This window comes from Eumetopias jubatus, unplaced genomic scaffold (genome assembly GCF_037043125.1).
Source record: "Eumetopias jubatus isolate StellerSeaLion01/CBP00866 unplaced genomic scaffold, mEumJub1_p1.0 scaffold_1, whole genome shotgun sequence".
NCBI classification, from domain to species: Eukaryota; Metazoa; Chordata; class Mammalia; order Carnivora; family Otariidae; genus Eumetopias; species Eumetopias jubatus.
This window is the reverse complement of record NW_028274807.1, coordinates 145,115,500-145,127,921: the sequence shown is the minus strand read 5'-3', so window position 1 is coordinate 145,127,921 and position 12,422 is coordinate 145,115,500. Positions and strand designations below refer to the sequence as shown.

The window sequence follows — 12,422 nt, the reverse complement described above, 5'->3', positions numbered from 1 at the left end:
GTAGTTGAAATAGATGTCTGTAGACTTTTTTGTTATCTTTGAAGATTAGCAAATTTGGGAACAAGCTGTCTCTTTAAACATTTATTTAATACTGTTCTTGAAAATGTACATACAGAAATGTAGTCAAGAAGGAGACTGTCCACTGAAATAATTACAGACCTTTAGTACAGCCCACTGTTTTTAAAAGAATACAAACTGAGAAGTCATTTCAAGATAGGCACACGTGTGTGTGTGTGTGTGTGTGTGTGTGTGAAGGCAACAGTTCAAAATCATTTATTTATTTTTATTATTATGTTAATCACCATACATTACATCATTAGTTTTTGATGTGTTATTTATTTATTTTAAGATTTTATTTATTTGTCAGAGAAAGAGAGCACAAGGACCCCAGGATCATGACCTGAGCCGAAGGCAGCCGCTTAAAATCATCTTTAAGTTTTTTAAATGTTAGTTTTAACTAATGCAGATTTTTCAGCTATATCATAAGTTGGTTCTCATGAGAAAAGATCACTCCTTGATGAAAAGTTCACACAGTTTTTACTTAAAATGATGTTTCTATCAAGTTACGTTTTCTGAGAAGTCCTATTTAGCAAAACCACTTTTAGATTCATAATCTTCAGTTCATGCACTAATAAATAGGAGAATCCCAATCCCGAAGTAGAAGTTTGACCATTCCCAGCCTTTCCCCTTGGTCTGAGTTGTCATCTCAGGACACAGTGGGCAGTGCTAGAGTGTGGTCCTTAGCAGTGGCCATAGCATTTCTGATAGTCACTCTGACCACATCATTTGTCAGTAGTCACATTGCCCGTTTTCCACAGGCCTCTCTTGATCTTTGGATCTACCATATCATTTGGTAGGATCTGCCTTAATTAACACATCCTCTGGTGAGGTTGTTACCTCAAGTTTTGTTCTTCAATGAAATCAACTTTTGCCTTGAATCATGCTGTACCTGTTGGTTCATCTCTCTTCAGTAGGTCTCCTGAGCTTTGCTCCTGAAGTTCTAATTCCTGGGGCTAGTGAAAACCACAAGAGATACTAGTATACACCTTGTTTTTTTTTTAAACGCAGCAAAATAGTTGTTGATAAATAATATCCCTCTTTTGTGAAGTTAGGAAGGTTAAAAACAAAGCCAATTACCTCTTCTTGTGCTTTAAATGAGGAGGTAGTAGCAGTAGCATTAAATTTACCTTTACTTTCTTGGCTTAATGAGACTTTTGCCCTCCTAAATGAAGTTGATAATGCAAAGATAGTTTTATTTGCATTTTAGCCTATATGTATTTTATACTTTTGAAATTCTTTTCTCTTTTAATTTTTTTATTGTACTTTTGAAATTCTTGACTACCCTATAATTACCTTTCGGAATTATTTTTGAAACTGCTGTGCATATAACTGTTAAGCTAAGAACACAGAATTTTATGGTACCTGTTCATGGAATTTGTCCAAAAGTTTCTTTAACAGTATTATTCAGATGGTGCAGCGCTTATTTACACTTCAGTAAAAGAAAACAAAAATATAGATTTAGTATATAAATATATCGTTCAGAAACTGTATGGATTTCCCTATAAGATTCCTGCTGTTGTTGTGGAAAAAGATGCAGTATTTATGTAAGTATCCTCTTCAGTGTATTATTTTATTGTGTGTTATTGCTGCAATTTGATGGTGAATCCTCGGGTTTTGGTTATGAGGTGAGACCAGTAGACCTTTCCACGATGAGTAGGTGAGAATCTCTTCTAGATTGTTTTATTTATAACCTGCTGTGATCCATTTATCTTTGCCTGTTAGATTTATTGCTGGCCTGAGCCCCGTTTGGAAAGCCTTGCTATTATATATAGCTAAACCGTTGAGGGCATATATCAGTGTATTTACTTACTTTTTGATTGATACTCATTTATTGATTGGGTTTGATACATAAAGGACCAAGTATATAATCTAGACATGCTTTCAAAAAGTTACGTGAATACACTGAGAGGTGGTAATAATTAACCAGACACCCCCCCCCCGGAAAGAACCCCCAAACTGTGCATTTTTAAAATCAGGAAGATTAAGAACCTTTTTAAGTAGTAATTAGTAAACTATAACTTGAGCATTATAATAAAAAAGCTGATTAGTTTTGGGGTTTTTTTTCATCTTTTTATTGTTATGTTAATAGGGTTTTTTTAAGATTTTATTTATTTATTTGAGATAGTGCCAGCGAGCACAAGCAGGATAGGGGGAAGGGTGGGGGGGAGGGGCAGAGGGCGAGAAGAGGCGGACTCCCCACTGATCTGGGACGGAGCTCCATCCCAGGACTCCCATGATCATGACCTGCCGAAGGCAGATGCTTAACCCATTGATCCACCCAATCTAATAAATAAAAGCTTACTAGTTTTTCATAATTGGTCAGATTTGTTCCCTTTAATATGATCATGGATTTAATGAAGGAATGACTTTATAAATGCTTAAGATTTATTATATGCATTTCTTTCCAGTCCAGCAGGGTGGGATAATGATAAGAAAATAGGAATATTACATGAAAATTTTCAAACATTAAAAGCAGAAGATAATTTTGAAGACATTATAACTAAACCACCTGTCCGAAAGGTAACAGTTTTAGTATATATAGTCTCAATATTTAGCCTTTTAAATTGAGGGGGCAGTCCATAATTTTAAGATTATAGTTAGAAAGGTAAAGGGGTCCTTTCCTATCAAGGGGTTTTCTAAGTATAATTTGGGTGTTGCTAATGTCAATTCAAAATAAAAATCTGTTATCAAAGTATAAACCAGCTGTTCAGTTACTGAATTCTTACTTAGCCTTTGGCATATTTATATTAGAAAATATTAGTGTGGATTCCATAGTCTAATGGAAATAATGAATTGGTAGGAGTGAATGTTTGGATCTTGAAGAGTAGGTTGAAGCTGTGAACTTTCCATCCTAGAACTCAGCCAAAAGCCAAGAAAATATAGGTAGAATAATTGTGTTAGCTTCTATCTGTTGAGGTAGATCTGGAGTCTTCTCCACAGTCACTAGTTACCCATGCTAGCCCACAGCTATCCAGGAGCTTCCGGTTTAAACTGTTATATGGCATTCTTATGCCTATTTAATCTGCTTCCAGAAAGTACTCTTCTTTCACATATTTTGATTTCATGTTAAGTAATATGTCATGTTCTATAGTTAGATGTTACAGATGTTTCTAGAAAGTTGTATAAAAAGAAGCATTTACATATAGTACTTCTCAGTGACTTTTAAGTGGACATGCTTTAGGAAAAATAACTTTTATTTAACATAAAATAAGAGTCTTACTTAAAAATCCAAACATAAAAAAAAAAAATCCAAACATTGATATTGAGCATCTGTCTTCTGTTTGTGGGTAATTAGAAAAAAGAAAGTTAGTGACAAATGAAAAATCAGTTGGCATGGTATTTGGTTTGGATGTCTATTAAAAGAAGTGCAGACATCAGGGGGGAAAAAAATCAACAGTTTTTCCCATTCTCTTTTACCAACAAAATTGTGCTGTAACTTGTCTTTTTTTCATCCCACTAATACCTCCTGGGCCACTGTTTAGCCACTACGTGCTAAATAGGACGATGATGCAGTAGTAAATCAGTGCACATGCCAGTGCTCAAGTGCTGATAAGTGCTGTGGCTATAAAGCCCAGTGAGGGAGGGTGGGGGAGAGCGGGGGGGGGGGGGGGGGGAGGGTTACTGTTTTAGGAGTGGTTAGGGAATGGCTCTGATAAGAAGGGAGAGTGTTGCATGCTGAGGGAGCAGAAAGTGCACCTGCCCTGAGGCAGGAATGTAGAAGGAGGGCAAAGAGGCTGGAAAAAAGTGAAGAGGAGGGCCAGATTGCTAGGACATGGAAGGCGGAGTTAAGATCTTGTGGGGCCTTCTCATGCAGTTGGAGTCAGGACTTTGAATTTCATTGAGTGGGATGGAAAGCGCCTGGAGGGGGAGTTGAGCAGAGGAGTGATGTAATCTGCTTGACCTTCTGAAAGGATCACTCTGGCTGCTGGTGGAAAATAGCCCCATAGCGTGCATCGTACAGAAATAGTAGAAGCAGGAGATGGCTGCTGCTTCTTTTTGCCTAATTACTCAGCAGGTAGAAGAGCCATTATATTTTTATTTCAGAGAAACCCGGGGCAAGTTGCTTTTCACTCACCTGGGGTATTATTCGCCCTTTTAAAACACCCAACTGTTGGTTAACAGAAGCATGATAATTATACCTATTGACTCTAAGGTTGTGCTGTCCAATACCATAGCTACTAGTCGCGTATGGCTTTTAAACACATATTAAGTAAAACTAAATAAAATTAAGTTTTCAGCACCTGAGTCACAGTAGCCACATTTCTTTTTCTTTTTTTTGAGAGATAGGGTGCACGGCGGGGGAGGGCAGAGGGAAAGGGAGAGAGAATCTCAGGCAGGCTCCATGCTCAGCGCAGAGCTGGATGCAGGGCTCAGTCTCCCAACCCCAAGATCACAACCTGAGCTGAAGTCAGGACTCGGATGCTTAACTGACTGAGTTACCCAGGCGCACGATAGTAGCCACATTTCAGATGCTCAATAGCTACAGGTGGCTGGTGGCTACGGTATTGGACAGGGCAGCCATCAAACATTCACACTATTGCAGATGGTTATTGGACAGCTCTGCTGTAGGGGCTTGGGTCGGGCAGTTCACTTGTGTAAATATAGGTAGTGTTTGTATTGAATTTTTTTTAAATTAGTCTCATCTAGAGAGTATGTTATTAATGGTTTTAGCATAATATATTATGCTTGCTCATTTATGCATTGCTCATTTCAGTTTGTACATGAGAAGGAAATTGTGGCAGAAGATGACCAAGTGTTTCTTATGAAGCTACAGGTATGAAATTATATCAGAAGCAGATTTAGTATGGTTAATGGGTAAACTGTTCTTACATATTTTTTAAAATACAGCAATACATGCTCTGAGTGTCTAACCTAGAACTCTTGTGTTTTTCAGTCCCTTTTAGCAAAGCAACCACCAACTGCAGCTGGAAGGCCTGTGGTCAGTATTGCAGATTTTGACAGAATTATTAAAGTGCCATACATTATTGGTTTGGTTCCCTTTTTTCTTAATTGTATACATGTCTCCTGTGGGTGTGCTTTGATACAAACTTGAATTAAAAATTCTTCTGGAATTTGTGACATTTTAAACTTCACTCCTTTTTAGAATATTTAAATCCTAAAGATCCATTTTGCCTTGTTTGTCATGCATGAGTTACTGTGTGGAACCATTTTTATATGGTTCCTTACCATTTATATAAATTCTTAAACAACAGCCCTGTGAGGCAGGTACAACCAGCCCCATTCTGCAGGTGGGGAAACGGAGGCTTTGGAGAACCTTATAGTTTGCCTGAGATTTTACAGCTAGTAGGATGCAAGTCCAGATTGGAACTCAGGTCTGACTCCCATGCTTATACTCGTAATCACACCCCGTTATTCAATATGTTCTTTTCCCATTGAAGGGGAATTTGTATTCTAAAATGTGATGGGTCTCTTGGTATTTTCTGATAATGAGGACACAATTGCTAAACCTGCAATGGCTTGCAGTGTAAATGTACCAGTAGAACAGATGGGGGATAGTTAAAAAGTAATTTCTTTTTATAATAACTTTGGTGAAGTTGGAAGTTTCCTGCTTTGATAGCTGTGGCTTTCCTATTTTTACATAGGATGCCTCACCAAGAGTCCCAGGAGGCTCCCCTCGAACACCAAACCGATCTGTGTCATCCAATGTTGCCAGCGTGTCACCCATCCCTGCAGGGTCAAAAAAAATTGATCCAAACATGAAAGGTACATTTCTCTCTTTTCCTAGAGAAAACAACCCAATACATTCCACACTAAAAAGAAATCTACCTAGCTTCCCGCCTTTTTTCCATAGCTGTTTACATTTTTGTGCAATAGCTTCTAACCTTTGTCTCTAACCTATAATCTCATAGTTAATCAGACTTCAAACTGTTTTCTAGTATAGCCTTACTATATCATATCTATGGTGTGAGCTTTATGAAAGTTTTGTGTTATATTTAAACTTCTCCTAAGATAGGTCATTGAAGAAATTCATGTTAATAGGTTATCTGCAGTTAACATAAAGAGAAAAGCTATATGCATAATAGCTATTTCAGTAGGAATAATTGCCATAAGTGGGATTAGTAGGTGAGAGTTTGTACATTTTTATGCCTTTTGATAATATGTTTCAAATGGCTTATTCAGTTTACAAGTCATCAACATCGAGTGTTGCAATTTTGCCACAACCTAATCAGCATTCTTTAAATACTAGTAAGAGCTTTGTCCCTGGTATTTCCTTTCTTTTTGTTTATTTCTCTTCTGTGAATTGTTTCTTGTTATCCTTTACCTATTTATCTCTTGGAACTGGTTTTCACACAGGATTAGGTAGCTTTTTGTAATACTTGAGGCAAACATTTCTCAACAGTTATTTTTGAAGAAACTTTTTCAGAAAGGACGTATAGTAGCATCTAACATCTGTTTTAAATGCTTTTGGTTTTTTAAAAATAACATTCTAATTTTTTAATAATTATCTTACACTCCTAAAGTTTACTCATATTTTGTTTTATACATGAATAGATTAGAGATAAGTTACCCAGGCTCAAAAGATCAAACTAGACTTGAATTTGGAATACACAGCTCTTAAATTTTAAATATTAATTGCTCTCTGTGTGTGATTACTATAATAATAATGTATAGAAGAATCTAATGTTTTGAGTGAAAGTTTTTTGGTTTTTGTTTTTTTAATAGCTGGAGCTACAAGTGAAGGTGTCCTGGCAAATTTCTTCAATAGTTTGCTGAGTAAAAAGACTGGCTCTCCAGGAGGCCCCGGTGTTGGCAGTGGTAGCCCTGGAGGTGGGGCTGGAGCTGGAAGCAGTGGTTTACCACCATCTGCCAAGAAATCAGGTAATGTTCCTAGAGCTTTTTTTTAATAGCTTTATTGAGATAAAATTTACATACCATGAAGTTCACTCATTTAAAGTATAAATTCAGTATTGTAGTATTTTTACAGTTATGCAAACCATCATAATCTAATTTTGAAACATTTTAATAATGTTTTCAAGGTCCATCCACATTGTAGCATGTATCATTATTTCTTATTACTGAATAAAATTCCATTGTACAGGTATGCCACATTTTGTCTACTCATCAGTTGATGGACATTTAGATTGTTTCCATTTTTGGCCATTATCAATAGACCCACTGTGAACACGTGTTTTTGACAGATGTTTGACAAATGACATATGTTTTCATTTCTCTTGGGTATATATACCCAGGAGTGGAATTGTTGGGTCATGTGGTAACTCTATGTTTAAAGTTTTTGAAGAACGGCCAAAGTGTTTTGCAAAACGCTGCACCATTTTATATTTCCAGCAACAGGGAATGAGGGTCCCATTTTCTCCACATCCTCTCCGACATTTGTTTTTGTCCATCTTTTTGATTAGAGCCATCCTAGTGACTGTGAAGTCATATCTCATTGTGGTTTTGATTTGCATATCCTTGGTGGCTAATGATGTTGAGAATCTTTTCATCTATTTATTGACCATTTGTAGATCTTTGGAGAAATGTCTGTTCAAGTCCTTTGCCCATTTTTAAGTTGGGGTGTCTTTTTATTGTTGAATTTAAGTGTTCTTTATATATTCTGTGTCCTAGACCCTTGTCAGATGTAGGATTTGCAGATGTTTTCTCCCCTTGTGTTGGTTGTCCTTTCACTTCTTGATGGTGTTCTCTGAAGCACAAAAGTGTTTAATTTTTATGAAGTCCAGTCTATTTTTCTTTTGTTGCTTGTGTAACTGCCCTTTAAACAGACTTTTTAACCCATTTTCCTTTTTAATCCCATCTTTTTGCCACCCTTTTCACAAAAATCATTGTGCAGCTACCATTTTTGGAAGCTTTTACAGGTTTCTGGGTATAAACTGAATTACTTCTTGGCTTTTCCCACTGCCAGTGTAGAAGATTAAGCTTTCCCGAGACTGCTAATACAGTTACTACTCATTCATATTCTTTCTACATTCCAAAATTTTGTTGCGATTTTCTGTTTCACTGTTCTTACTGTCCTATGCCTTTTTAAAAAATATCTTTATGAGATTAAATGATAGGTGCGAGTTTTACTTCCATTTGGTAACAGACCCCATAATGTAAAATGAGGGGATTTATTTTTTTTAGGGGATTTATTTTGAAATTAAGGATGTTTATATAACTTAGTATGCTAGATAAAGTTAATGAAACTGTTGGCAGCTTTTAAATGAAGAGACATTCGTGTAAAAGATACTTTGACTTCTATCTAAATCTTGTTTCTTTTCCTTCAATGTAGGCCAGAAGCCTGTCCTATCAGATGTTCACGCAGAACTAGACAGAATTGCACGCAAACCAGTTACAGTTTCTCCTACAACACCTACAGCTCCTACGGAAGGAGAAGCTTCTTGAAGATACCAAATAAAGCCATTTTATTCAGTTTTTTGGGATAATGTAAACTGGTCTCTGCCTTCTCCTTGAAAAGTGGAATTAGGGAACTGGAGTGCTTTTTCAGATGGACTAAATTTCTTTTCTTTTCTTTTTTTTTTGTGGTTGCCCATTTTTATAAAAGGAAGCTATACAGAAGAAAAATTATTCTACACTATGTAGGATTGCTGTTTGCAGTGCCACTTTGCATAAGGAAATAATTTTGGATTTTGAAAAACTCAAAATTTATAGATCTGAAATACAGCCATGTGATCATACTCTAACGGCTCTTTAAAACATAAGAGGGTTTAGGAAAGGGCAGAAAATAATACGCTTTGGGCATTTGACTGACTTGAAAGTCCAAGCTTATTTTAGTTAAGACTATTAAAATCATTTGAAAAATTATGTGTTAGTTTTGCTGGAAAAGAGAAAATGGTCAATTGTCAGATTTTCCACACCAACGTAAATATAACACCACACATGGAATATACTGAGAAAACTATCAGATAGCATTTTATACACTAGTCATTGTCTCAACCCACGATCCTGTAAGTTCTCATCAAAATATGATTTTGAAATATTGGCCAAGATTCATTTCTTTAACTGAGAAGAAAAGAAAAGCACACTGCCTAAATGCATAAAAGAAAAATGCAGAGGTTATTAAAATGTAAAGAGGTAACAGTCTTTGGATTTGTTTATCTATATCTGTATCAATATATAGATATAGATATATATATATGGCTCTGCCTTAATATACCCCTTTTTTGTTTGTGACTTTCAACTGTAATCAGTTAATAAAGTATTTATTCTCTGCATTCAGGTTCAAATAACTTGTTGCATTTTCTTATACATAATTTGTATTTATTGGACAATGAATGATTCATTAGTATTTTGAGGTGTTTGACTTATAGGATTATTAAGCATTTTGATCTTCTTTGTAAGAGACAAGTGAATACATGAGATTCACTAACCTGTAAGTTTCCTTAAGTTGGGAGTTTACCTTGATCAACACAACTTCCCCACAAGCATGTCTTGAACTACAGAATCTTAGGTCAGCATTTTTAGTAGATAAAATGTAGCCTTTTACCATTATTTATCGGGCAGAAGCTATTTTAAAAGCTTGGCAAATGCACTGACACATAGGTCCTCTCTTGCAGGTAAGAACACCTGTTAGTAGTTCCACCTGAATTTTCAGTACTGTTTTTAAATGCTTGTTTTAGAACCTTCATAAGAACAATTTGACTTCTTGCTGAAGATCAACTAGAGAACACATGCACATTTAACTTACTGAATCATTACAGATAACTGGGGAAAAAATGGCTACTGCCCTTTATGTTGGCCTTCGTTATTACTTTAAAATATATATTCCAAAGATTTTTTTTCTTCAGCAAAATGTTTGAGGACAATACTTCTAACATAATCCTTTCGTGCTCGCTTCGGCAGCACATAGACTAAAATTGGAACGTAACATAATCCTTTCATTAAAACTTTAAAATCTTTACTTTTAAATAGTATTTGTCTCCTAATAGTTGAGTATATGTGCTAAAAATACATGAGAGGGTAATAATTAGTTTCAAGGTGGGAAAAACTTAGGTTGTTCATGGGAACAGAAAAATGAATTTGTAAAAACATTTTGCTTGAGGAAATACGAGATGAAAAATGCCACTGGTAGAATCTTTAGTCTGGAACAGGTTCTGCAGTCGTGGTGTTGTAAAGACCAATTTTTCTAAAGTAGTGCCTGATGAAATAAGGGAGAATAATGAAAGAAAATCACTGACTGGGCATCATGGTATACTTTGATATGTCTGCTGTGTTTGCATGTCTAGGCCAACTTGTTCTTTTCTGTGTGACATTGGAGAAGTACTAGAAAATCCTTGGAATTAATTGAGTCATTAGCAGAAATAACTGTAATTGTTCACTTCATAGGGTATTCAGTTTTAACTAATCTAAAACCTTGTGTTTACCATGTTTAAACCTTAAACCGATTTTTGTCCCTATTTTTTGTAAGGAAATTGTTTTTAAACTACCTAAAACTTTGTGTTTTTAAGCACTTTTTATTCAAGTATACATTAAAGAAAAGTATACAAATTATAGGTTATAATGTTTGAAAGACCACTAATCACCACCAAGATCAAGAAAGACATTACTGGCATCCCATAATGCTTCCTATGTGCCCCCCTCATCAGCACTCCTTCCCACCAAGTGACCACTGTCCCAACTTCCACAGCCATATGTAGGTTTTATTTATTTTTAAGTTTTATATAAATGGGATCTGAGAGTTTATATTCTTTTTGTGCAAGGCTTCTTTTCAATATTAGTTCTGTAACACATCAACAAATCCATGTAGCAATAATTATATCTTTTCATTGCACCATAATATGCCACCTTGCAAATATGCTGTAATTTATCCATTATGCAATTGATGGATGTATATTAGTTTTGTATTGCTGCTGTAACAAGTTACCACAATTTAGTGGCTCAAAACAATACAAATTTATGATCTTACCATTCTGGGGGTCAGAAGTCCAAAATCAGTCTTCCTGGGCTGAAATTAAGGTGTCAGCAGTGCTGATTTCTTTTGGAGGCTCCAGGGAGCATCTGTTTCCTTCCTTTCCAGCTTCTAGAGGCTGCTTGCATTCCTTGGGTTCCTGGCCCCTTCAGCTTTGAGGTCAACCGCACAGCATCTTGAGCTGGGTGCTTCCATCACATGGCTTCTCACTCTGAACCCGCTGCATTCCTCATGTCAGCATCCATGTGATTAACTTGGACCCACCTGAGCAATCCAATGTAAGCTCCCTCAACACTTCACTCTCCTTGCTAGCATGGTTTCTGAAGAGAAATTGGGCATCATTCTTTGCTCCTCCATAGGTTCTCCCACCCGCCTTTGGCTTCTTTCAAGGTTTTTTATCTTTGATTTTATGCAGTTTGATATGTTATGCCTAGGTGTAGTTTTTTGGAATTTATCTTTCATGTTCTGTGAACTTTCTGGATCTGTGGTTTAGTGTCTTGACATTAATTTGGGGGAAATTGTCAGTCATTATTGCTTCAAATATTTCCTCTGTTCCTTTCTTCTGTTATTTCCATTATATATATGTTACATCTTTGTAGTCCTACAGTTTTAGGATATTCTGTTCCTTGTCCCCTCCCCCTCCAGTCTTTTTCTCTTTGCTTTTTAGTTCTGGAAGTTTCTATTGTCACACGTATTGTCACCCAGAGATTCTTGACACAGCCATATCCTGTCAACTAATTAGCCCATGGAAAGCACTCTTCATTTCTGTTAGTTTTTTTTTTTTAACTCTAGCATTTCTTTTTTATTCTTAGAATTTCCATCTCTCTGCTTATTATTGCCCATCTGTTCTTGCATGTTGCCTACTTTTTCTGTTAGAGCCCTTAGCATATTAATCATAGATGTTTTAAATTCATGGCCTGATAATTCATCATCTTTGCCATATCTGAATCTGATTCTGATGCTTCATCTCTCTCTTCAAAATGCTTTTTGCCTTTTACTGTGCTTTGTAATTTTCTGTTGATAGCTGGACATGATGCACTGGGTATAAAGAACTCCAGTGAATAGACCGTTAGTAATTAAGGTGTTGCAGGGAGGGAAAGCATTCCCTAGTCCTGTAATTAGGTCTCAGTGAGCCTGCACCCGTGGGCTGTGAACTTCACAAGTCTTTCCCAGACCCCATCTCCACCCCCAAGCCCTTGCACCTTAGCTGGGACAGGACGGCTAGATGGGGAACACCAGGGGATTTTTCTCTGATTTTTCCATTTGAGATCCTGGTAGAGCTCCTGGGGGTAAAACTCACAAAAGTGTGAGGAACCCCCTGTGACTGGGGGTTTTTAACTCAGAAACTTGCCTACTCTGAGTCTCCAGCAACTTGTCAATTACAGTTCAGACTTTCTTAGCCCAGAACTGTCTCCCTCAGAGGTTTCTGCTTGGGAGTTTCTAGTTAGGCAAGTTGTTATTCTGTGTCCACTTGCCA

General features: G+C 36.5%; 1 protein-coding gene across 1 annotated transcript in view; it reads left to right on the top strand.

The window, feature by feature from the left end:
* DYNC1LI1 (dynein cytoplasmic 1 light intermediate chain 1) overlaps positions 1-9,266 on the top strand; it is a 44,086-nt gene extending 34,820 nt beyond the window's left edge. Inside the window, exons 7-13 of the mRNA XM_088026500.1 lie at positions 1,469-1,604; positions 2,469-2,580; positions 4,775-4,834; positions 4,955-4,999; positions 5,664-5,784; positions 6,745-6,900; positions 8,309-9,266. Coding sequence (XP_087882626.1) covers positions 1,469-1,604; positions 2,469-2,580; positions 4,775-4,834; positions 4,955-4,999; positions 5,664-5,784; positions 6,745-6,900; positions 8,309-8,421 — 743 coding nt within the window. The 3' untranslated portion in view covers positions 8,422-9,266. The remainder of the gene's footprint in view (positions 1-1,468; positions 1,605-2,468; positions 2,581-4,774; positions 4,835-4,954; positions 5,000-5,663; positions 5,785-6,744; positions 6,901-8,308) is intronic.
* The last annotated feature ends 3,156 nt before the right edge of the window (positions 9,267-12,422 follow it).